The sequence below is a fragment of the Pteronotus mesoamericanus genome, unplaced genomic scaffold (assembly GCF_021234165.1).
Source record: "Pteronotus mesoamericanus isolate MK-2021 breed Mesoamerican mustached bat unplaced genomic scaffold, CSHL_Meso_final contig_116, whole genome shotgun sequence".
NCBI classification, from domain to species: Eukaryota; Metazoa; Chordata; class Mammalia; order Chiroptera; family Mormoopidae; genus Pteronotus; species Pteronotus mesoamericanus.
This window is the reverse complement of record NW_026555027.1, coordinates 31,506,812-31,534,528: the sequence shown is the minus strand read 5'-3', so window position 1 is coordinate 31,534,528 and position 27,717 is coordinate 31,506,812. Positions and strand designations below refer to the sequence as shown.

The 27,717-nt window shown below is 34.9% G+C and overlaps 1 protein-coding gene across 1 annotated transcript in view; it reads right to left on the bottom strand.

Moving 5' to 3' along the window:
- The window catches only part of LOC129072236 (EGF-like and EMI domain-containing protein 1), a 198,431-nt gene that overhangs the window by 97,634 nt on the left and 73,080 nt on the right, over positions 1-27,717 (bottom strand). The window contains exon 2 of the mRNA XM_054575662.1: positions 17,321-17,475. Within this exon, the coding sequence (XP_054431637.1) occupies positions 17,321-17,475 (155 nt within the window). The remainder of the gene's footprint in view (positions 1-17,320; positions 17,476-27,717) is intronic.

Genomic DNA, 27,717 nt, shown 5'->3' with positions numbered 1-27,717 from the left:
GAGGCCTGAGGCCCAGAGAATATACTCCCTGATAGAGGAGCCAATAAAAAAGACAATTGTATTTAAAAGACAATTACAGGTCTTTGTAACAAGGAATTTGCTGATTGCTTGCCCTTCCAGTGAACATTGGGTGGGGCAGAGACCCTGGCTTTTTTGTTTTATAAACCATAGTCAACTGAGCAAGCTCTGTCTGAGCATAGTGTTATTCATAATACATTTGTGTTTTAACAGGCTGACGGGTATTTTTATTTTAATCAACTACTTCTCATGCAGAATCACTTAGAAATGTTGGCATTTTCAATGAACTACCTATTTGTGGAAATGAATACAAGTCTGTATAGTGAAAATAAGAACAAAATGCAATTTTGTTTGTTAAATTACTCTAAATAGCAATCCTGTCCTTTCAGCTGGTCTTTTAATATTAAACAACCCCACTAACATTTTACAGATAATCATGCCGAAAGTTATGCTTCACATTGGGCTGTTAATGAGAGTGCTAGCAGATCTGAGCTTCTTGGGAACTCTATTAAAAATTGTTTTAAAACTTTATTAAGGGTATATCAGATGGGTCCATAAAATACAGGGATGTTTCAATACAGAATGTGACTTTTATTAGTCCTCTCATGAAAAATGGCATCAGTTTGACTCGAGGTGGCAATAAAAAATATACAGCCTATTCTAGGGAACTCCATTTTCCAGATCTTGAGATTTGTGATTAGTAGGCAAAGAATTTATATCACACAGCAGGCAAGGTAATGGACAAAGTAAGATTTACCTTATCAGACAATTCCATTGAAAGTCAAATCTGTACAGCCTGCCAAATATGGTATTCCTCCTAATATTTCTTGTAAGCACATTCAAGGTTTATATGTACTCTTTCGCCACGCTTAAGATTACGAATGAGGTGACCCATTTGCAGTTAGTTAAGTTTGCTCAAAAGTACCAGAAAATGTTTGAGATTTCCACACCATTTTTAAGACATCTGAAAAAACCCCAGTTCATTCTATGTTATAATTTAGAATATTTTCAACCCAAACAAGGTTATTGATGACTTCAGAAGGAGAAATTACATTTTTACCTAACCTTACCTTTAAGACCTATCCCATTACCTTGTGTTTCTTTCTGTAGTAGGATATATTTTGAAGATCACTTTTCTGATTAAGTCCTACCCTCTTGTCTAGGTTGTAGGTTTAATGTGATTTAGTAAGACACCAACATACCACCAATCATTTCATAGCATCAAAGCATCAAAAACTTTCACATTTGCAAACACCTTTACTATTTATGTATCTTTTTCACATTTCAATTGAGTCTCAAGACACAATCCCTATGAGTTTGGTTGGGAAGATATTATTATTCCCATTTGAGAAATAAGAGAACTAAGATTCTACAAGTTTAGTAGGAGAGACTAGACTAGACCTTGTGGCTTTTCCTACCAACACATGATGTCTTTCATTCACCTGCTCAAATTAAATTAGCACAACAATTCATCATCATTAGAGAAACAGGGTCTAAAAACCCTAGACAATATTTTTTAATATACATAAGAAAATAATATTCCTTATACTTAAAGTGTTAGAACTACTTAATTTTTCTTAGTTATACATATATTTTACATGCAAGTCAGTATTTGACCAGTGCTTTAAAATATTCAATGATAAAATCATAGCATGTAAATTTTTATTTCTAATTATAATTAATTTTTTTATTGATTTTCCAGCATGATATTTCAGCTGAATAAGGCTGAAAAAAATCTATTCTCAGATTGGTTTGTGTGTGTTGTTGGAGGTTGCTTTCATATTACTGAATATAATAATGATTATAATAGCAATGTACAAAGAGATCAATTATGGTTATAATGGCTAATATAACAGTGAGTTAGAAAGTGATTTTCTCCTAATAAATCAATATGGGAAGAAAAAGTCTATGTGAGTATGGAGTTGTCAGAGTATAGTGACAGCCGAAGAAGAATTGATACAATACTTTTTATAAAAAAAAATTCCTCCACAGGAAGTTGTAGAGAAGTCTACCAAGTCTAGTTAAGAATAGAAAGTTACCCAAATATAGACCACAACCCAGGATCCCAACTGATTTGGGGATATTTGATTAAAATAAGGTAAAATGAAGTAAATGATACTCTTGACAGCTGATTTTCAAAACTGTCAAAGGGAGGGACATTACAGCATTGTAGAGGGTCCCCTCCCAATAAAGAAACAGGTAACTATAACATTTCCATCTCAACTTTCTACTAGGGTCATTTGGCAAATACCAGCTAGCTGACTCTTGAGAATTCTTTCAGGTTGACATTGCTGGAATGAATTTCCCTCAAGCCAAGGGCAGGACTTGGCTGTCCATTCTATCTCTTTAGTGCAAATAAGTATATCAAATCAGACAATAACATTGTGGTTTACATTACAACTTATGCAGCATGATCATAATCAGTCAAATAAAAATCAGTTACTTGTTAAGCATGGAAACAGCATTAGTCATCTTTTGTTATCATCAAAAGCAACCAAAAACTTCAGGGATGTATAATCATCTGTACCTTTCCTTCTCTTTGTGGTTTACAGGTTGGCTGTGAATCCACTTAGCTCTGTACCTTATTCTGGGACCCAGATGAAAGGGTCTGAGATTTTATTTCTTTGCCGCAGAGGGCTGAACTATACCATGCTGAACTATAGACTCACATTTAGAACTTCTGCTCACAGTTGGTGCTGTATCCCTTCCACTCAAATGCTCTTGGCCCAAGTCAGTCACATGACCAATTTGGCACTAGCTGGGGGAAATCAACTTTGCTTTCTAGGAGTACCCAAGTCTACATGACAAAGGGCATGTATTGAGAATCCTCTTAGGGGTGGGGTGACCATGGTTTGGAATTATGCTGATTGTCAACTTATTACTTACGGATTCTAAATTCTCTTTTTGCCCTCTCTACGAAAATGAATTTGGGCCCTTTAAATAATTTTCTGTTCTCCACAGACATGATGTTAAGCCTTGTCAGTAGAGGGCACTGGAGAGACATTGTAGACTAAAAGGTTTTCCTTCCTGGCTCTAGCATGCTCTCAAGGCATGCTCCTGATGCAGCTTCTCCAGTACCTGGTTCCCATAGCACACAAATCTTTACTAGCGCCTGGCTGTTCCGGTGCACATGTCTTCCTACTACCCAGCTTTTGTAGTGTGGACTGGGCAGCTGGTCTAGCATCCGGTTGCTGCTGTTGTGCACCGCTCCTCCCCTGCCAGCTCCAACAGTGCAGGCAGCTTCTTCAGCTCGTGGCCCCTGCAATGATGCGTGGCTTTCTCTGACACACGCCTTAGGCAAGAGCAGGATGAAGAGACACTTCTCCATAAACAGTTTTCCCCAACACCCTACTTGCAGATTTCTGGCAAGTTTCATAGGTCATGTTTCCAGCAAATTCTGCTGGAGTGGTAGCACAGGGGCCTCTCTGCCATCCAGTGAACCATGACCACGCCCTCTCCAGCAGCGTCTGGAGCCTCTTCCTTAATGCTCCAGTCCAGCCTTGCCAATCTGTTTTCATTCCAACCTCCTGTTACACTTAACAATTTTTTGTATGAAAATCTTCTATGTTCAAATTACTGTGTGGTTTCTGTCTCTCCTAATTAAACCCAGGAGGATATAGTTCATACTATAATCCATTACAGAGATGTAACAAGTGGAATTAGTTAGATAAAACTTATTGTTCAATAGGATAAATTAGCCTATTTATTGGCAAATAGAACTGGGATTCTCAAAGTTTGTGGGTTTAAGGCTCTCTTCCTCCTGGGCATGCTTGGGTGGGCTCTTCTTTCTCCAGCTCTGTGTCTAACCACTGCTGATTGCCAAACCATGTTTGAGCTCTGGAAATAACTTAAGGTAGTGGTTGGCTCTTCCAGTTTCTGTGAGAACAGAGATAACTCTTTATTTTTACTTTAATTGGTTCTGTGTGGACTTTCAGCAGACTTCTAATTTTCTTTACCTCTTCAAAATCTTGACTTGCTCTCACTGGAACCCACATTTGTATCTATATCATATACACATTAGAGATGACCCATGAAGAGTAATTTTTTAAAAGGCACCATCCCCTTGAAACTATAATTGCTACCTTTCACTTCTGATACATTCTTTAACCTGTGATAAGTATTAACTGAATTATGTATGTATAAACTATATCCAGAAATAAATAGAATGGTACAATTTATTATTAATATTTATATTAAAATAGGGGCCATATATCCCTTCATAATTTAAAATTTCATTCTTGAACTCAGCACAGTAAATATAAACCATTTTGGGGGGGGCAGAAAGGAATTTAACGTATTCTTTTTTGTTAATATATAATTTTTACAGAAATGTTTATTGAGACTGCAGCTATTCCTCTCAATTTAAAACTAACTCAAAGACTTATTTGAGGAAATATATAGTGTTTTCTTTTCTTGCCTCATATTTGCTTCAGACTGACTACCAGCATGAATGATTGGTGACAAAAAGTTTGACATGAATATATTGGCTATGATGCGGTCATTGTCTAACACTGTCCTGGAGCTGTGGTGCTCCAAGAGGATTTTTTTTTTTTTTGAGACAGAAAGAAAGTGACGGAGAGAGGGAGAGAGTGAAAGAAAGGGAGAGAGAGAGAGAAAGAAGACTTACATGAAAAAAAAAGGTTATCTTAAAGATATGCCTAAAAGGCAGGTGGAATCTATCAATGGCTTCTATAATATTTGATAAAATTTAATTGCTGCTTATGTTTGGCTCTTTCCCATCCTCTTACTAGGTATCTTACTACTTTGGTTCTCTGTGTAGCCCCAGGACAAAGGAAGCCAAAGGGGTCAAGGATGAAGTCTCTATCTTGTCACTAGCCTCCAGAAATCTCTTCCAGGCCTCATTCACAGAATCCCAGCTTTTAGATTACATTTAAAGTTGTAGGTCTGTACTGTATGAATTATGGAATTTACAACCCAGAAGAAGCTGTGAGATTTCCTATTCCAAATGTCTCATTTTACAGGTGAGAACATTCAGACCCTTGAGAAGGAGAGGGGTATATTCTGAGTTCCCAGTGAGTGGATCTTACCTGATCACTAAAGTGGTCTCTTGATGTCTACATTCGTGAACTTCATCCTGTCAGAGCTCATGTAGGCAACAGGGCAAATCTTTACTGATATCAGAGAGCATCACTTGTGAAAATGAATGGAGATGGAATAGCTGTAGCTGAAGAAAGAATGCTGGCCAGGGGGCCGTCTGCATGTTCCATGTGTTACACTGACATGGAACATATTAGAGATCCATATTTGTACCTAATTTAAGAACCATCACTTACAAGTGTCATATTTCTCTTGATATAAACAAGAGTATATAATTAACGATCTGAAATTCTGAGTGTGTCTGTGTGTTTCAAGCAAAGGTTTTCTTCCTCTTTTTAAGCGAACATTCTTTTTTTTGTGTGTTTGTTAGCTTGTTTGTATATAAAGAATCTTTTAAAAAATGCCATTACTCACGCCTATTTTGCAAACCATCTGGCAATTCCATTCTGCTATGGCATCCAACAAAAGAAAAGCAGTGAATATAGTAACGGGAACAAAAGTAAAGACAGGTCATCTCATGAAAGACAGTACTTATTTACAACCAGATTTGAGCAGTGCTAAATATCGTGCCCCTGCAACATAATTAACAATAACATTCAGGGAAAGTTTTCATCTTTAATCTTGTTTCTCATTAATTTGATATTGACTTAATTTAGGATGTAACAGCAACATCCAGGAATTAGCAAAAGAGAACCTAGTCCACACTGAAGATAATAAGAAGGCTCTTCCAGATGGCAATACCAAAACCTATGGCAGAGACATACAGAAATCAAGCACTGATATTCAAGTGAGAAATGATAAAAAAAAATAGGCTGGAATTTTCTTATAAATGGTAGAAAATTTTATATAGACATTCTAATAAATCTGTTTGGAATATGATATCTCTGTTCAGTAACTTTTCTATCATATTTTACTACTATCAATAGCTTTATCCATGTTATTTATCACCTTATTTACAAAGACTTTGGTGTATCCTTCCTTTCCCTTGGATCCAGTACATCATTAGAAATTACTGGTTCTTATCTCCTTATACATCTTCTGAAAGTCAATAGCTGGATGATTTCAGTTGTCTCCCTGTCATTTCCACATCTTCTTGCTTTTCCATATCATCCTACATATCATGACCAGAACAACATGCAGAAATCACATTTTTATCCCACCGTTGCTCTACTCTACTATCTCCCACTGAAAACCACAGGTCTGCCCATGGACCTGTAGAATGGAGCCTGAGTTGAAGCCATCCTGTGTCTTCCCAAATCATACACAAGGCCCCTGAATATACTTTCTGCCCTATCCAACAGGTGGTCTATCTTTAAAACATGCAATTAAACCATTTCTCAAATTGCATTCTACCAAATACTAAATCCTTAAGTTGTTAACATCTCACTTCCAAAGATTTCCAAACACATTTGGGAAATCTGGGTTAAACAAAATTACATGATTCCTCTTTTGCCTGGTTTCCCTTTAGTGAATTTTGGCATGCAGTGCTCCTCAAAATTATTTGCCCATGGAACCCTTTTCATGAGGACAATTGTGTGGTGTATATCTATCCATATGCGCACCCATATAAATATCTATATTTTTAAATTGTATTTATGTATTTAAATTAAAAGCTCTATAAATATTAAACATCGAGTTACCACATAGCCCAGCAATTCTACTCCTAGGTATACACCTAAAGGAAATAAAAATATGTACATACAAAAACTTGTACATGAATGTTTATGGCAGTAGAATTCATAATAGGTGAAAGGTGAAGACAACCAAGTGTCCAGCAACATAAAAATGGATTAACAAAATGTGGTTTATCCATAAAATGGGATATTATTCAGCCTTAGGAAAAAAGGAAATTCTGACACATTCTATAATATGGATCAACCTTGAAAATATTATGCTAAATAGAAGAAGCCAGTCACAAAAAGCCATGTATTGTATGATTCCATTCATATAAAATTCAGAATAGAGAAATCTGTAGAGACAAAAAGAATTGTGATTGATTAGGTCAAAGAGGGATATGGGGTGTGGTGATACTAATAGATTTAGCTTTTCTTTTGGAAGTGATAAAAATGTTCTACAATCAAATGTAATATGATTGCATATATTTGTGAATATATTAAAAACATTGATTTGTACACTTTTAAAAGCTGTATTGTATGGTATATGAATTATATCTTAAACTATTTAAAAAGGTTTCTAACATGTCTAGAATAGCAGGTCATATTACACCATTTGGTAATCTCTCACTATGGCTGTTTTTTAATTAGGAAGGGCTTAGTGATAATCTGACAAAGGAACTGAAAGAAAAGGCTAACATAAGCCTTTCTATTCAGTGTTTTCTCTGGACAATAGCATCGCTTCTCCTGGGAGCCAGTTAGAAATGCAGACTCTCAGGTTGACTCCACACCTGCTGAAACCAAATCTGCATTTTGAGAAGATCTAAGGCAATTTGTTTGCACATTAAAGCTTGAAAAACACTGGACTGTAGTGTATTCTAATTGTTGAGAACACTAAGCTTTTACATAGCTTTCTTGTGCCTTAGGGCTTTTAATATATGGGATTAAATCAATTCACTTTTAATAAGGACAGCATCTAATGAATTACAATTAACTTAATTTTCTCAGTTGCAGTTTTAATGTTTCCCAGTGCTCAGTCAAGCCTCCAAACTGTGATGATTTTTTCAAAGATAAGAAGTTACATAAAAATAGATAACTTTTTCAGGTCTTTCAGCCCCTTGAATTGTACAGACATGTCATCATTTATAATCATCGATTTAAATGCAAAATCTTACATTTATAATCACTGATTTAAATGCAGAAGCTTATAGTTCCCAAATTAACTGTAATTTTAAACCACATTATTTTCTCGTCATAAAAAGCAGTGTATAACCACTGTTGTTTCCCTTATTATTGTAATTTTTTTTTGATGAATTAGCAGGGATCATTTTGGCCATGTTCGGAGAATATCAAATATACATGAAGCAGAGAGGAGGCTTTTTGTTTCAGCAGAACTCACTGGATGGTTTGTGCCACTGCTGGCAAAGCTGTAAGATCTGAGGCACCCTGCTTCTGCAAGCTTGTCAGAACAAGAGAACTTTATAATTAAGAAACACGTATTTCATTATGGCATTTTATGTATATACATTCTTCTCAAGGGCTCTCCTTGCTTCTCCTCCCCCTTGCCCCAATCTTTCAGTGCCCACACAGAGAAATCCTGAGGCGTCTCATCTGCTTCCGTTCTTCTCCATCCAAACCCTGAAATGGGGGTCAGTGGGATCCAATGGGAAACGCAGGCCGACCTGCTGACTCCTTCCCTGTCACACGTGTGCACTTGGGAAGTGAAGGCCTCCTGTAGTGAGCAGTATCGTCACATGATCTATCACTGGAGAGCTAACAAGGGTTTTAGAAAACCCCAGCTGCTTTTCTCAGTCTGCAAGACAGACTATAAACAACTATTTATGATCAATTACCCTGAATATCTTGATAAACAATCACAGAAGCCTATACTTTTATACAATTCCAGAGGCCCACCATCACCTTAACGAAAAGAGAGCGCTCTTTAGAAAAATCTCCCAGATGGAATTTTAAAATATTCCTTTCCTATTTATGGAGAATGGTAAAATCTGTGACCATTTAGGTTGTAATAGCATGAAAAACTCTACATATTTACAGGATATACTATCATAAGGAATATAGTATTACCAATGAGACACTTGCATGGAAAATATGAAGTAAAAATACAAATAAATATGCGTACTCTATGTGCTTAGTTTTATAGCAATGCATGTTAAATATACTCATCAAATGTATCTGCACTAAATAAAATGAGTGATATCCTTATATGTTGATATTAGTCATATTCAAGGAAGTACAGACTAGGCCTATTAGGAAATTAAAAACTAGAATGAATAATAAAAACTGAAACATAACTTGAACTTGTGAAGTGATGTGTACAGCTAGCTTGAATTCTATGAGACCCTGTACTCTGGGGCTCTGGTCTTTAGAAGGCCACTAAAGGTGCAGACACATGAAAGCCAGTAATGGAATAACAAGTCAATTTTAACTAGCTTATTTTCTGATTAAAAACTACACATATATTCAGTGTCACTAAATGAATACTTACTGAGAGAAAAAAATGTATTATTTAGAAATTGATGAAGGAATTTCTTTCAGTAAAAATATTAAAAAACCAGTTACCCATTACTATTTTTCTGATAGGAATGGAGAATAATATGGGTCTTGCAAGAGCAGGAACCAACCCTCTACATTTCAGAAGTCTAAAATGATCACTCTTTGGAATACAGGATCATACAGATCCTTTGATGGGCATGATCCATAATCTAAAAAAAAAATATCTAGAGGAAAAACACAAATCTAAGGTATTCAGGCAGGGGACTACGATTGGGAAATTTTTCTTGGAAAAAATAAAAAAAATATAACAATATAATCTTTCAAAAATATCAGCTCATTTTTAAGATGATTAAATAGAAAAACTCAACATAATTGTGAATAAAACTAAACAGTTAATTCTTAAGTATATTAAACTTACATGATACTTCCTGATGTACAGGAAAATTCAGAACCATGAGCCATGCTTTTAAAGATCCCTTGCTGCCCCTCATTCCCAGACCCTCCCACACAGCTATTGGTCCTGATTGGTTGCTTCCATGCCATTGTTTTTTCAAGTGGCTGGGCCTACTGAGGCAGTAGGTTTCACTGTGGTTAATTTTTGTCCTGGCCTGTTCCCAACAAGAGTCCTCTGTGAGAGATGTCCTGTTTGTCAGCCACAGTCTTCTGGGACCTCTTTTTTTCTAGTGTCCTTCTTTTTGCACCACCCGTAGAAGCCATAACTGCCGTAAGTCTGTGTGTCCCTAAGGAAATTAGGAAGTTGAACCAGCTCATCTTGAATTCACATCAGTAATGGTCTCTTCCTGCTTGCCTCACTTCTAAACACACGGTTGACTCTAACAAGCATCAGCTGAAAGCTGAGATGTTGAAATGACTAGACCGAATTATCGGGGGGAAATGATGAGCCTTATTTAGAAGATCAATTTAAAAAGAAATAAAGTGAATTTCCACCTTCATAGTAGAGTTTCAGATTTAAATTATATGTGTTTTCTCTCTAGTCTAAAAGGCACAGAAAGGGAAGAAAAAAGAACTCATGGATACAGACAACAGCATGGTAATTGTGGGGGAGGAGGGGGAGGTGGAAGAGAATATAGGGAGGGATAATGGTGATGGAAAAAATAAATTAAAAATGAGATAACGTGAAAATAAAATAAAATAAGAGACACAGATACTTAAGAATACCTGCAACGTTTCTACAAAGAATGATAGTGGGCATGGCAGTGGCAGCTTTGCTGTTGAAATTTCAGGTGCCTTCCAGTGCCAAACAAGAGAAGAGCAATGCAGGGCAGGCGCCATGACATAATGCAGGGCTCCAGCAGGGGAGTTTGGAAGAAAATTAAGGAAATGGAGAGACGATTGTTCAGGCCCAGGACTGAGGGATTAGTGTCTGTCCCTGTTCATTGCAGCCCATTTGGATTCAACAGTAGTTTACTTTTCTCTGGTTAATTCCCTAGCACGTGGCTTGTGCCTGCCTTGTATTTACTGCTGCTATCGTGCACTGAAGCTGTGTGTGCAACCGCCTTATTTCCTCTATTGAACTGGAAGCTCCTTGGAGACAGAAAGACAACCTCACCTATATTTTTATCTTCAACAGCATATTGTATAGGATGAAAAAAAGAGAAAAAAAAAGAGCACTTCCTGAGCATGTATTATGCATTAGGCAAATGCAAGGAGTTAGTATATGGAAGGATACAATAACAAATGTGTGTTGCCTGCCTGACTTTTGAATTAATCGAGATCTAATCCAAAATAGGCAGATATAGACAAAATATTGGCTCTATTTTTCTTCAAGTTGGAACTGGAGAAAGGGATTTAGAGCTGCAGGAATATGGGGCTTCCTCAGAATACATGTAGAATTAAGCAAACCTGGTCACAGGTGTGGCTGGGAAGCCTCAGTCTCCCTCACATGGGGCACTGCTCTAATTAAACATACATCATGACAGAGCAAACCAGGAGGAACACTTTCTGCAGGTCTTTACAGGTCCTAAAGAAGAGATAGGAAGGTGGGCTGAAAGCCATATTTCTTCCTCCAAACTCACCAATGAGGTAATTTGCTCCAACTTCCCTGGGAGGAAGGGACTGAGTAAGGGGGCAGAGAGGTGTCAGTATTGTTACATTAATGAATATCCCTCTTCCTGTGGTCATGAAGTAGGGGAAAGGAGGTTGGGAAAGACCATAGATATTAAATAACTTGCCCTAAGCTTTACAGTTAGTAAATGTCAGAGTCTATATTAAAATCCAAAATGTGTCCTTTGTTCAACATGGCCCACAGTGTCCAGGGTCTGACACGTGTTCGGTGAATGAATGGATGGATGGATGACAAAAAAGAAATACATTTACGTGTCAACTGTGATAAGCCTCAAGAATTTTAAGTGGTTCAAGCTTTTAAAACATAATGAATTCCATATTGTAAATATGTGTGGATAAACTTAAAAAGGATAACTTTTTCTTTAACATATTAAGATACACAATATGGGAATTTTCTCAGACTGTGTATCTCCCCAACAGACCGGCAGGTCCTGGGAGGCCAGGGCGACGGCTGCCTTAACCTGCTTCCTCCCTTAACCTGGCGGAGGTGCAGGGGGCCCTTCATAAATGAGTGTAAGAGAAGCAGCAGACAAAGGCAGAAAAATCTTTAATAATTACTTCTTCAAATTAATTTTATGAACTCACACCTGAATATATGTGTATTTATGTACGTAGACAGATGGATAGATAGGTAGGCAGGCAGGCAGGCAGGTAGGTAGGTAGATAGATGATTTTCCCTCAAGACTCCAGCATGTGGCACAATGTTTTTATTAAGTTGAGGAGGGGCACAGTCGTGTGCCGTAAGTGTGGGAAGAGTTGCTGTAAAAGAGGATTCTGATTAGTTAAGTCTTCTTGAACGGAGAAGAAAATAAAATCAAAATGGCTTAAACTTCAGCAAAAGCAATATAGATAACACATAAGGAAGGCTTTTCTGCTAGCAAGGGTTATTAAACAGACTGGGGAAAGGAGTTGCAGAATCCTCCCTTGGAGATGTGTAATACCAGGATAAACAGCCGGCTGGTTTAGACACAGTGCTGCTTAGAGGCAAGAAGCTGGCCTGGGTGAGCTCTCAAAGCATAAAATATAATTACTTGTACTTTCACTTAAAATATCACACAATAATTTTATATCCTGATGCTTAATGCTACTGAAACCCGATGAGAGAAGAAACCACATTTTTGCACCGCTCTGGTATTCTCAAATCACCCAACACAGTGCTGAGCACATAGTACTTACCCAAAAAATGAGATTGATTACTCAATTGGGAAGAATGGCAACTGGGAAAAGAAAACCTGGATTCCATGCCTAGTTCCATAAATAAATTGTCTGGGACTTGGAGGAAATCAGTCGATTTCTCCGGGTATTACTTTCCCTCCTCTGTGGGTCATGGCCTCTGTGAGTTGAGGGGCCCGTGGCTCCTGTAGCTCTGTGACCCCATTGTTCTGATGAATGCTTTGCAGCCAGGCCACACTGCCTATCCACCTCACTGAGGGGAAATAAGCGCACGTGGCCACTGTGCCCACCGATCAGCATCTTGAGCTTCTTCAAATCATTTAATTTCCCTGATATTTCATCTATAGAAGTCTTTTTAGCCCCAAATTCTATAAATCCATGATGATGGCATACTGAGTTACATTCTCTCTTCATTCACCTTATAGTTTCTAATGAGTTTCAGGAAAATAGTTGGCTGAAAATATTATGAAAATTACTGTTAAATATTGTAAAGATCAATTCTTTAAGCAAGATACCTCTATGTTCATTTATTTCTCTCAAATGGAAGACTTTATCTAAAACGTTCCATCAATGTTCATTACCTTTGTCAGTTCACTTAATAAAAACACAGTAATGTTGGTTACCACTTCATTTAGAAAAATTCCTTGACTCCATGGGACTACCCAAAGACACACTGGTAATGCTGTTGCACTAATAATTTAGATAAGCCACAAGCAGACACTTCTGAAAGTTTAAACTAAGCTAAAAAAAAAATTCCAATTTGCCCTCTAGAAGAAGAAAATGTGATTTACCCTTTCGAATAAAACAGACTTGCTACTAGAAAATATTCACACAAAGACCTACTGATACTCAGTAGTTTAACTGGTCAGACTTTAAGTAATAAATGCGATATTGTTAGAATCTGTAGACAAGGAAATGAATAAACGGTATACTAACTGTATGCTTGTATGCATTTATGTTTGAATGGATGGGTATTTATCCATCTGTTCATTCATTCATTCCTTCATTCGTTCTGTAAGTATTTATGGAATTCTGCTAGGTATTAGATACCTGTGAGCTGGGGAAGAAAAGTAATAAGACATAACCCTTTCCCAGAAGATAGTCCCAATCTAATACACAGTAAAAATGTATAAATAAGTACTGTGTTCTGTGAGATGTTCTCCATTACAGGAATACACAACATGAAAGGAAGGAGAGTGTAACATCTAATGGTCTAGAAATAAGAAACATTAGATTTAGACTCCCCCACAAAGGATCACAGATTTTGGAATCAGACAGACTATAGAATAGCTATGTGTGAAATAGTACAAGAAAAGGACACAATTATCAAAATGAACATACAACAAGGAGGAACCTACAATTTTCAGAAAAATGAGACTTCTAAAAATGTAAAGTTAAATTGTTACTATTTGAAACTCAATAGACTGGTTGAGCATATGTAGTAAAGAAAAAAATAGAATATAGAAAAGCAGCATATGAGGTGGAATGAGAAGGTCTAACACATGTATAGCAGAGTAACAGAAAAGGATGTTTAGCAGTATCCTGGCCTCTACCCATTAGTACCCCTTTCTTTCAGTTGTGAAAGTCAGTCTTCAAACGTTGCCAAATGTCTCTGAGGGACAAAATCACCGTAGGTGAGAATGATTGCCATAAATATCTTATGAGAAAGGCAAATTTCTGGCCTATTTTACTCATGGCGATAGGTGTAAAAATCCTAAACAAAATTAACAGCAAACTGAATTTAAAGGCAAATAAAATAATAAAATCCAGTTGGATTTTTCCCCCTGAAATGCAAATATGGTGGCATATTTAAAAAACTATAAATATTATTATCCTACATTAATAAGTTAAAGAATAACCTTATATACTTTATACGTACATACATATAAATACATACTATATAAGTATACATACAATATATAAGTGTTTAGTTTTAGGCAGTCCTTTCCCCTCTTTGTTTTCCCCTTTAATCTATACCCTATACTAATCTATCTGCAATGTGAATTAAAACCCATGATTTGGGTTCTGTGCTATGCCTGAGAGAAGGGGATACTCATGTAAACTTAGCTAATCAAGAAGCTTTCTCTACAAGCTTAGAGCTCTTTAGAGAAAGGGTTAAAGAATAAGATTAGCTAACAAGGCCATTTACAAATGTTTCAATTCCATTGAAAGGTAGATTCTAGATTTATTTTAATGGTACAACAAATATCTACTAAAATGTTGATCTGTATTTAAAAAGCAATTTGCAAGTTAAATTCAATTTATATTAATGCAAAGAAAAAGTCTGTTCAAATGACTGTTTAATTCTATGTCTGTAGCTTTCAACACAATGATCTTTGAAACCAAATGACCTTTACTGTGAGCAATCCAGTAAATAATCACGAAGGACTCATTAGTGCACTCACATGAATTGAAATGCTCATTCGCAGTGGCTTTAGAGTGCACTCAATTTCAAAATGACCTCTGTATTTATTATTTGATTACCTACATAAACAAATCTGAGATCATTACATGTTCAACAATCAAGCATGCTGAATCTCTAGCATTACCATGTCCACCGAATCATCTTTTAAAGATATGAAAAGGAAAAGATGCTAAGAATGCTACTGACAGAGGTGGTTCTTTACTGGCGAGCTGCTCCCCTCCGTACCAACAGCTCTAGTTCTGCACCTCGGTAACTAGGAAGTCAATGTTAACTCAGTATCAAATTCTTTACTTTCACGAAGACTGACCTTACCCTTGTTTATTCTGTACAAATAAACATCAGTTAAATAAAATCATGGAAACCACTTCTCTAAATAGTTTGACATTTATATGCAGAGTAACTAACTTCAATAAAGTATGATATAATTGCACATAAATGAATTAGTGGATATAAAGTTTGTCATGTCTTGTCAATCTAATAGCTCTACTATAAAAATAATAATTGTCATATCTAACGTTGGCTAATTTCTGTCTGGGCTCTTCAGATATGTCTATAATAACGGTAATGATGATAACAATGGTATTCAGCCAAAAAGAAATGAAGGGGTCACTGCCTGTCAGGGAAGGGAGGTGTCATGACAAACAATATTTTCATTGTGCGGCCATGCTTCAGTGGTCATTGTCCAGTCTTTCATTTGGACACCAGGGGGTCCTTGACTCCTCTCATTCTCTGATACTGAATCAATGCTGGGAACACACCATTGTCAAACAATCTCATCAGAAATAAAGATTATCTTACTTCCATGGAGCCTGGGTGAATTCAAGGCTTGCCTTCATAAATTTATTCCCTTCCTGGCCAGGATTCATCCCAAGCAAGGGATGAATCCTGTCTCAGAAAGGCCCAGATGCTGCTGCACTTCAACATCTGGCTGCCTACCTGGAACCCTTCTTGTGGATGCCTTCCAGAGCCTTGCCAGAAGGACTGAACCACACTTCTTCCTGAGAATCTGTTAAATTCTCCAGCCTACTCTTGTCTACAGCTGGTCTTGTCTTGACAGTCCCAATCAAACCCACAGCTCCAGCCCCAGCCACACTCAGGTGCATGTCTCTTGCTTGTTTTGTTTTCTCCTATCTGCTTACTCACATATGCCCCACCAGGAATAGACATTGTCCCGTGAAAAGATGAGTATGGCTTTGTAAGGTCAAAAGGAAACCATAGTTAGAAAAAATGAATTTCTAAGTGATCCAATAAAATGCTCAAGCATTTTGATAATATGAATAGATAGGAAAAAGTTAGGAAGGTCCAGGGGATCTTTTTAGGGTCTGTATCTACCCTTTTTGAGAACAAGAGAAGGAAGCAGTCTCTGACCCCCATTACATTCCCAATGTGGGCAACAGCTGAGCTGATCAATGAGAGTTCAATTCATAGTTATCATCTGAATGCCTACCATATGCCACCACAATGGGGAAGTGCTTTAGATGCAGTGTCTTATTCAATTCCCACAGCAAGTTTTGGGGGTTTAGGGACTACCGTTATCCTACATTTTACAGATGAGGGAAGAGTCTTAGCAAGGTGAAGTAAAATACCAAAGAATGCATAAATTGTAAGCGACAGAGCTGCGACTCAAACCCAGGACCCCTTCAGTCCCCTGGATTTATCCCCATGCCATAGTGCCTTTAAATAGCAGTCTGCAAGGTTTCAGCTTATGTTTCAATCTCTGCTGCTAATCAGTGACTCCTTCAGGGCAGAATTTATTTCTCATTATTTTTTATATCAAACCATGAAATAATGCCTGATGCAGAGCAGAAACTTGATGACTGTCAAGTGAACAAAATGATAAATTAATAAATAAAGGAACGAATTAATTTTAAAAAGAGGCAGAAAATTGAAGTTTGTAAAAAAAAAAAAAAGCTAATCCTACATGAAGAATATAATTTCTGTGGTTAGTTTTGTGCTCCTCCATTTCTTTCTTTCTTTTTTCTTTTTTTAAGGAACTAAGTTTGTTTTTTTTAATTTATTTTTTCAAATACATTTGTCTCTGCCTACCCCCCACCACTTTCCCTTGCCCCCTCCCTCCTTCCATTTCTATTGTAGCAACATATGAGTATTTTATGATAAGCACCATTTTTACTGTAGCATTAAAGTACTTTATAAAATATGTACTTTTCAGGGATTTAAATGAATGATTGAAATTCCATAACCAGAACATGACACAGACAAACCATCGTATAATCATATGTTTCCTATAATAAGCTACTTGAAGTGTTCTGAGGGTTACATTTTTATAATCTAGACATGAGAAGAAGATCTGTGCTCCTGACAATATTCAACACAGGGACTTCAACTGGCTCTGGATAAAATACAAACCCTGTTTTTTGCATTCCACAGATGTTCTCTCCTTCCTTATCAGTAAGCAAACAGTCCAAACCATTACCTTCACATCCTCTGCCATCTTCCTCCAGCTTCCAGCCAGCTTGACACTTGCAGTAGTAACTGCCAATTGTATTAGAGCATTGGTCCTGGCAGCCACCATTGTCAATGGCACATTCATTTATATCTGCAATTGAATATTTAAACAGAATTAGCCTCCTAAAAACAGATACAAAAAGACTTTAGCGGCCCTCTTAAAAATGTACCATTACAGAGTGACACAGTTTTTTGACTTCAGATTAAATGAAATAAAACTATAATATCTTATTTTAATTAGAGCTAATGCACTAATTAAATGATATGTTACTTTGAAGCCTGGCTGTGCAGCTGTCGAGGTAGCTTTTGTTTGTTTTTAGTTAACTTTTCACTGAAGTGTGTCATATACACTAAACAGTACACAGATATTAAGTATTTAGTTTTCAGATTTAGATATACCAATGCAACCCCATAAAATACAATAAAACCACACCCCTAGCACCCAGGGAACACCCTGACTGGCTAATGGTAACAACTATCCTGCTCGATAATCACTACGGGTTAGTTTTGTCTTTTCCAACTGTATATATAAGTAGAATCTTATTTTGCATTTTTTATGTGTCTGTCTTCTTTCATTAGGCATTCTGCATATGAGGTATATCCATATTGTTGCATATACTTGGAGTTCTTTCCTTTTTATTCCTGTATACATGGTGTGGCAAAAGCAGGTTTATAGTTGTGAGTACATGAAACACAGAATTTATTCTTGTATTATTATTATTATTGTATTATTTTCCATATGAACAAGGGTAAACCTACTTTTGCCCCACCCTATATTATTCAATTCTATGAATATACCACCATTTTAATTAATCTATTTCACAATTGATGGGAGTTGGGGTATTTTCTTATTTTCGGTTATTATAAAAAGTATTGATGTGAACATTCTCATACATGTCTTCAATAAACTTACTATGCATTTCTGCTGGGTAATATCTAGGTTTGAAAGTTCTGGGACAAAGTACTATTATGTTTTCTGCTTTATTAGTTATGGCCAAATAATCTCCTAAAGAGTTTATTCTAATTTATACTCCTATCAGAGGTATATTAGAGACCAGATGCTACTCATCTTTTTCAACATTTGGGATATTTTATTTTATTTTGTTTCGGCTTTATTCTTCTGAGGAGTGTATAATAGTACCACTTGTGATTTCAATTTTCATTTTCCTAATGATAAATTAGGTTAAGCACATTTTCATGTTACTGGCCACTTAGATAACATCTTATTGAAGTGTTCGTTCACATATTTTGTCCATATGTTCAATTCTTAAAATACTGGTTCTTTTGCAAGTGGGTCAAGTAGAGTGGCCCACAGAAGTGGTGGCAATTGTCATCTTTGTCTTGCTTCTGAACTCAGAGGGATAGTTTTAACATTTCATTGTAGGTATGATGTGTATCATAGTTTTTTTTTTAATATACTAGTTTCATCAAATTAAGAAAGTTTTTTTCTACTCCGAGTTTCTTAAGTATTTGTATCGTAAATATGTGTTACATTTTATTTACTGATTTTTCTGCATCTACAAAGATAATTATATAGTTTTTCCTGTTAATTCTGTTAATAGCATTGCTTTTCTTTCATCCCTGTAAGAAACCTGGTCATGATACACTATGCTTTTTATGTATTCCTGGATTTTGTTAGCTAATATTTTGTTAGGATTTTTGTAACTATATTCAGAAGAGAGATTTGCCTGCACTTTTTTTTTATTGTAGCAGTCTTGTTAAATTTTGGCATCCAGGTCACACTGGATGCATAAAACAAATGGGGAAGTTTTTGCTCTTTTTATATTTTCTGAAAGAATCTGCAAGATTGTTGTCATTTCTTACTTAAATGTTTGGAAGGGTTCATTTATGATGCCATCTGGGTCTGAGATCGTGCATGCATGTGTGCGTGTGGAAGCTTTCAATTACAGATTCAATTTCTTGAGTAAGAATATCTAGATTTTCATTTAAATGTGTGGATAAATTATATGTTTCAAAGAATTTGTCCATTTCATATAAATTTTCAAATGTATTGCTAAATTCAGAATATTCTCATGCTATTTTTTAATATGTCCAATTTGTAGTGCATTTCCCTTTCTTATTCCTTCAATAAATAATGTGTCCTTTTTTTTGATCAGCTTTGCTAACTCTCTACATCTATCTGCCTATCTATCTGTCTATCTATCTATATAATCTATCTATCATCTATCATCTTTACCTTTTCCAAAAACAAACTTCTGGCTCTATTGATTTTTCAGTATTTTTCAGCTTTCCATTTAATTAATTTAGCTCTGTGATTTTTATCCTTGCCTTCCTGCTATTTTTTTTGGATTTATTTCACTGCTCTTCTAAGAGTTTGAGATAGAAATTTAGATCATTGATTTTTGGCCCTTCGTTTAAAAGATTTCTGGTTATCTATAAACATGTAAAAAAACCACCCCCAAACTAACTGCTGAAGGAGACAATTTATTATTATCTTTCAGGTTTTTGAGAATTGAAGGGCTCAGGTGGGTGGCTCTCATCCGGAGTTCCACATAGAGTAGCAGTCCGGTGGCAGCTGGGGTTAGACTCGCATGCAGTCTTTTTCACCTGTATGTGGGGATTGGGGCTGAGATGGTTGGAACATCTGGGGGGTTAATCTGGGTATCTACCTCTCACTCCACATGCGTAACTTTGACTTTTTCACTGTTAGGTGGTCTCAGGGTAGAAATATTTTATATGGTGCCTATCATTCCCCAGAGAGACCATTCCAACAGATCCAAACAGGAGCTACAAGACTTCTTATGACCATACCTTGGAAGTTACACAGCAGTACATCTTACATATCTATTGGGTAAAGCAGCCATAGACCAGCTGAGATTCCCAGAGGTAGAGAAATTCCTTCCCTCAACTGCAGGGTGGAAACTGCAGTGTCCAGAGAAGGAATAAATTGATGACAGTGTTCTTGGAGAGAGCATATCACACTACTTACTAGGTTCATTTAGGGCTATGCATTTTCCTAAATGTAAAATATTAGCTGCATCCCACAAGTTTAGCTTTAATTATCATTCAATTAAAAATTTTTCTTCATATATTAATAGTTTCTTTGGGATATTTTGAGATATAGTTCAGAGGTTTTACAAGTATTTGAGGAACTGTCATCATCTTATTATAAAACGCTAGATTAATTCCTTTGTGGACAGAACATATATTTTGTGTGAGTTCGTCTTCAAAAATTTTTTTAGGCTTGCTTTATTTTCCAGCACATGTTAAATTTTAGTTTTAAAAAAATCTATGTTTACAGAAAATAAGATGCATTCTGCAATTGTGAAATGCTATGTTTTCTGTATATATAAAGTATATATGCACATATATTATGTGTATATAGTATGTATATATTGTTTTGTACAAAAAGTTCATTTAGTTTTTTCCATAAAATATACATTTTTCATTTTCACCAGTAACTTTATTGATTTGGGTATTTTGAGTATGTCAGCTAACTCCCTCATGGTATAACATTGATTGTTTTCAATTAATGTCTTGATTTGATCACTATTAACATCAAGGGGTCTATTACCTGACTGTGGAGCATCATCGTCCACCGAGAAATCTCCGGCACAAAAATTCACAAACCACTTTTGACATTTGATCAGTCAGAGTACCTTCTCCATACACTGCACAAATTGTATTTATTTTTTGCTTTTCAGTTACATTTTTACCTTTCTCGAAATAATAAAACATATATGCTAAAGATGGTGTATATTTTCTTCTATCTTCAATATTAAAATAGCTACATAAAAATTCACCAATTTTGATAAGTTTTTTAAATGTATGTTGGTCTGGCAGCTGTCACAATACAATCTAACAAAATTTTTTTGAACGAAGTTAAGGACAACTAAGGGCTACTAGGGCCATCTTACAGAAAACAAACCAAACTTTTTAGGCAACCCAGTATATTTAAAATACATATAAATATGTATATTTAATTAGTTCAAGTTTGTTAATCATGTTTTTCATATTTTAATATCCTTCAGAATATTTTATATGCTTGTTATATCAATTAGTGAGAGAGGCATACTTAAATCTCTCTAATTTTACCTTTGTCTTTTTATGACTACAATTTTTGTTTTATATATTTTGAAGCTGTATATGAGTGGCATACCAGTTTAGAACTGCCACAGCTTCCTAGCAGATTAACTATTTGTTATTATAAAATGTTCCTCTTAGATCTAGCATCTTTCATTAAAATTGAGGCTTTATGATATTAGTGTGTATACACACACACACACACACACACACACACATATAGCATTTCATTTTCTAAACTTAGCTCTTAAACTTTTTTATATTCATATATTTGAGAAGCCATATCTATATATTTATGTGTATTATTATAAATAATCTAACATTTTTAACTGTTATTTATTATATCATTGATTTTAACATAATTACTGACATATTTAGATTAAATTTACCATTTTACTATTTTTCTAAATTTTCATATACTGTTACTTTTATTCTCCACTCTCATATCCTTTCACATTTATTATTTTTAGTGTTCTATTTGCACTCTTTATTATATTATCAATTATACATTCCTTTATTATTCTTTCAGTGGTTACTCTAGATATTACAAAACCTATTATTAAAGTCTAATATAAATTAGTACTTTAATCACTTCCTTGACAATGCTGGAAACTACAGGTTAACTCCCTTTTGCTTTTCCTACCTTTTATATAATGCTATCATGTACTTTAATTTAAAATATTCAGACACCAGAAGACAATACTGTCAATATTTTATACAGTCAGTACTAACTAGGGCTTATCCATATATTTACCTTTTGTGGTATTCACTACTGTTTCTTGCATTTCTGTGCTTCCTTCCTGGAATAATGTTCCCTTACTTGAAAACTGTTATTAGTATTTCTTTTCATATTTATCTGTTGGCGACTATTGTTTTAAGATTTTGTCAGAAAAATATATCCTTTTACCTTAATTTTTAAATAAACTTTTAAAATTTTAGAACAGTTTTATAATCATCCATTACATAAAAATTGCAAAGATAGTATAGAGCTTCCATATAAGACACTCATTACATATTCTGCTATTATAAATATCTAACATTATTAGTATGGTACATTTATTATAAATAATGAGCCAATATTGATATATTACTATTAAATAAAGTCTATACTTTATCCATACTTCCTTAGTTTTCACCATTCAGAACTTTATCTTCAGTTTCTCATTAATAACCTTAAGAGCATTTTTTTTTTCCTGATCAAATCCTCGCACCAGTTTCTATCTCTTACTGGATTCTGATGGGTATCTTGATCCCGCAAAATTTGGCTTCTATGCATTCACCTTTCTCTCTCCCAAGCCCATAAACCTTTTCTCCTTACTAGCAACCCCTTTCTTCTCACCTTTTCGGCCTGTCTTATTATGTATTACTTATGAATCAGTCCCTCAGGGGGCAATTTCACCTCATTGACTTTTCTGGCTACCATAATATTCTTTGATGCATCCAGATAAGTGATTTTTATATTACACCCAACTTTCCTAGTTGTTCTCAGCAAGAGAATTGGCCTCCTACTATTTAGAGCATTATAGCCAGTAAAAGAACGCCTGCTCACACTTTTCCTTGATCCTCCTTACTTTTCCTTACATTAGTCCAAAGAAAACCCTATTAACAGAGGCGTTATGTCCTTGTTTATTTTTCTTAACAAGGTGACAGTCCACAAGCCAGAAATTCATCACTAATAAATATGAAATGATTGACAACCAATGCAAGACTGTAAATGGATCCAGAGCTTCGTGCTATCCTAGAGTCTATCACAGAGAGGAAAATCAGCGGAGGTGGACTTTGTAAGGAATACTGGAGTACAAGTTTACATGCAAGTCTGGATATTATTCTCTAGGCTTAGCTTGCTGAAGGAAAAGCAGAGTTGTAACATCGGTCAGATATCAAGAGTCTTGCAATTCTATCCTTAGAGATTAATCAAAAAATATATTCCAGAGAAAAGTAACAGTGCTAGACACCTTACCATACATAATATCATGTAGGCCTCATAATGAACTGATGAGATCATGCAAAATTATGCATATTCAAAAAAGTACAGTCATTAAAAAGAAAAATGAAGGTTAAATATATATACACATATATAACTATATTTTAAGCAATTTATTTTAACTTAATTAAGTTAAATTAATTACCCTAGCAATTTATTTATAACTTAAATGTTCCCCAATATGAAAACAACTAAGTAAATTAAATATATCACTTTGCTACAGTCATTACAAGTTATAATTGTGAGGGTTATAAAATAACATGAGAAAAGAGATTGCAATTGTTTTTGTATTTTAGTCATAACTATAAAAGCAATATATTCTTATGGAGAAATCTTGATAAGATTAAAAATTAAATGATTTGAACATATAACAATAGTTGAGTTATGTCTTCTAAAGTTTTAGATTTTGTTGTAATAGTGCTGGTGCCATTATTATTCAAAATAGGTCTGAGATTTTTTGACAGGCAATAAAAAAATGAGAATAAAGCAATGGTTTATATAATTTTCAGTGACTACTCAATGTGAAATATTTGTTTTTCAAGAGGGATAGGTTTTTGCTGGTATTAAATTCTTATAGAAATTTGTTACATGGGTTTTAAATATAAGGGTGACTGGATAAAACAGTGACAAAGCATTCAATACAGGTTTTTTAAAAAGTCATAATTTTACTCATCAGTTTTTGACTAATAGTTACTTGCATTAAAAGGTAAGACTTAATGTAACAAATTGCCTTTGCCTGGTTTTGCCTGAAATAAAAATACAATTTTCCAAACAAAAATAATGTTTGGCCTGTGTAGTGCTGAAGAAAGCTTTGGGAAATAATTTATTCTTTTGGACCAAACACATAATGTCTTCATGTTTTCCAGTTCACCATTGTCTTCCACAAACTACTCTTTCTCACTGAGCGTCCTTACCCTTCTGTTGCATTTGACTGACCCTGGGCTTTACTCTCCCTGGTCTGAACCACTTGACTTCCTATCCTTGAGGATCCACAGAGCTCTCTTAGGACAGGCTTGGAGAGGGATGGAGAGAAGGATGAAGAGGGGATCGCCTAGCATATCACCTCTGCTTCAATAAGTGAAAAATTGCTTTAATCTGTTTTGCACATTGGACAGCTCTCAAGTTAAAATTTATTTGAGTAACGTGGTTACTTTTGCTACTAAAAATCATTGAAAATCTCTCCCTTGGACTGTTACATCTGCATTTGGGGGGTGGTGGTTATAGGTAAGGCCTTTTACTCTTAAGAATGTGAGAAAGTATATATTCAAGAGATAATATGAGAGAAAACTGTCAATAGGGATACCCAGTTTTGATTCTGAAATATTAAAATAATGGATATCATGTGTGAGAATCCCTTTCCACATATGCCTATTTACCTAAAACAGTAATTATGCATATTATTAACAAATGTCAAACTAAATTTGGTCCTTCAGAAAACTCATAATCAAACTGATAGGATAGAATTTACACACTGGAAGAAGTTAAGAAATAAAAGATAATTAGATATTTTGTTGGTCAAAATGATTAATGTATAAAAATGACATAAAAGAGGCTTAAAATCTATTTCTTCTGCTTAGGAAGAATTTTAGAAGTGCACATATTAGCAAAAAACTATTCTACAAATATGTTTTATAATATTTTTGAAGCTAAAATAACACTGGTAGTAAAAAACACAAAAGAAAAAGCTGATAGATTTTCACACATGAACTTTAAAATCTCCCATTTGGATTGACTAAAATTAAAAGACATACAAGAGATGATGAAAACAACATTGATACATATAAGGCAAGACTTAGAAATCTTTAGTATAAAGAGTCAATATAAATCAAAAGGAAAAGATGAACTTCCCCCAAACAGAAATTTGGTCTAATGAAATGAAATAAAATTGAAAAAAATCAGAAATACAATGTCCAACAAATGTCAAATGTTGTTGAACCTAAGCGACAATCAAAAAAATTAAAAATAAAATTAACTCTCCTCTATCAGATTTACACAAAAAATTTTTTAATTAATGCTAATGTGTGAAGGGGTTGATAAGATGTGGAGCAAGGTGTATACCATACTTTGCTGGTAAGACTACAAACTGAGAAATTCTTTCTGAGGTTCAAGTAGCTAAAAAAATCAGAATTTGTATATACTTTTTCATCCAGCAATTCTACTTTCAAGAATATATACCAAGGAGATAATTACAATTTTTCCTAATGATTTATGTATTCTTAATACCAGAGGATGAAAAATAGAAACTAGATCTCAAACAGTATAATTTTAAGTAAATATAATATCTACAAACAAAGAACTAGCATCCAATAACTAACAGTTGCATTCAAGGGCAAAACTTATTTATTTCTGTAGATGTTATGACATAGTAAGAGCAAATATACTTACATATGCTATGTAATTGTAACCCCACATATATCTTCTCATCTGTCAAGATAGGTTCTTAGAGAAAAAATGCAAGGATATGTTAAAAAATGCTAAAAGTGCCTATCTTTGAATGAAGTGACTATGGATGGTTTTTGTTTTGTCTCCCTGTGTTTGTCTATGTCCCAACTTCTTTGTAATGAGCATACTTTGAGAAAAATGGCAAAAAATGCAAAAAAAAAACAAAGGAAAAAGAAAAAGAAAGCTAAGGCTAAATGTTTCCTACTAGCTCCTTTTCCTTTTTAGATAGTCTCTGCCACAGTGGGCAATTACATCACTTTTAGAGTATTAACTTGAATTTTGGAATAAGTAATGTGATTTTTTTCTATTGAATGGCGGCTCCATACTTGAGGAAACAATGCATGTGAATACTTCTGAGCTCTGGAGGAATCTTCACATTCAAATGATAAGGACAGCATTCTACAATAGAACACACTCTGTGGAAGGTATTTAGGAGACCATGCATCCTAACAGAAATTTGACCCATGCTTGTGTACTGAAGAGTTGATGAAAGAAGATGATGCAACACTGCATATTCCAAGAACCTCCTCCCAGGTCTGAAGTAGAAACCCTTTAAGGACAACTGAATGTAACAGGCAGGGGACAATCCTGAGCAGGTAATAATTCCAAATGGAATGGTTCTTACTTGGCTTAAGTCTTGAAATGCCAGAACACAAATGAGCATGGGTAACTCCTTTATGAAGTGTTTGTTGTTAATTTAATAGTTTTTAATTTTGTCATGTGTACATATGGAAAAAGAAAGTATAGCAGGTCCTTGAATATTGCCCTTTTGTTCCATGTTGTTTTGTTATAATATTGATGAGACGCCCTAGGAACTTACCTCTTGTATATATCAATTAGCTTGTTGTAAAATTGGTATTCTTATATGTCATTCTGCTTAAAGTTACAAAACCTATCAATAGGTTAAGTGAAGACTTAACGTAACTATAAGAATTTTGTGAGGATTAAATTACATAATACATTTAAAATACTTAACACAGTTTCTAGCATAAAGTAAGTTCTGTAAATAGTAGCCATTATTACTATTAGGTAAACATTAGCGACTATATCATATGCTGGAGAATTCAAACCTGGCTCATAGAAGACATTCAAGTACTTTCTTGTTTTACTTGTATAGAACATGAATTCAGTTTTTATCAGGATGGAATTATAAATTTATATTAACATATATCATATTGCCTTCTACAACACAGAAATTTCAGAAACAATTTTGCTTTTCCACCGATAGCACTATTTGCATGCAACTGTGCTATATTTATGTACAGTCTGTAGTTTTAAAAAAATTGGCTGAATAAGCCAGCCAAAAGATATGCATCATTAATAGTGCTTGTCAGTTACACATTGACATTAATAAATAAAAATATTAATGCGAATTTCCACTTCTGTTGTTTTCTACTTTTTTAAAATAAAGAAAGTAAGCTAGACACTTGGAGGCCTCATATACTAAAAAATTAAAATAAATAAAAACATAAAAGTTCTTGATATAAATTGAAAATCAGTGTCCATAAATAAAAATTTTGAAAGTCATTGGCTTTGAAGATAGTTCTGAAAACCAAGTCAATACTTAGGATTTTAAATTGCAGTTTTATAAGATATTCACTACATGATAGATTTCAGGCTGTTTCATGTATCCAATGTCATTCAAGGTTGCAAATAAATTTGGCCTTTCAAAAGCAAGATGAATGACAAAAATTCTCTGACATGTAGCAAGTCTTCCAGGTTAGGCATGACAAAAGTTCAATGACATCATCCAGGCTATCAATCCATCTGTAATGACATACTCAGTCTCTTCAAGGATTAAATATGATATTTGCAAGAGTAGTGTTGCATTTCTGGTTGTAGGACAAATACAACAGAGCTGCAAACACATTGAAGGTCTATTAAATTAACTAACA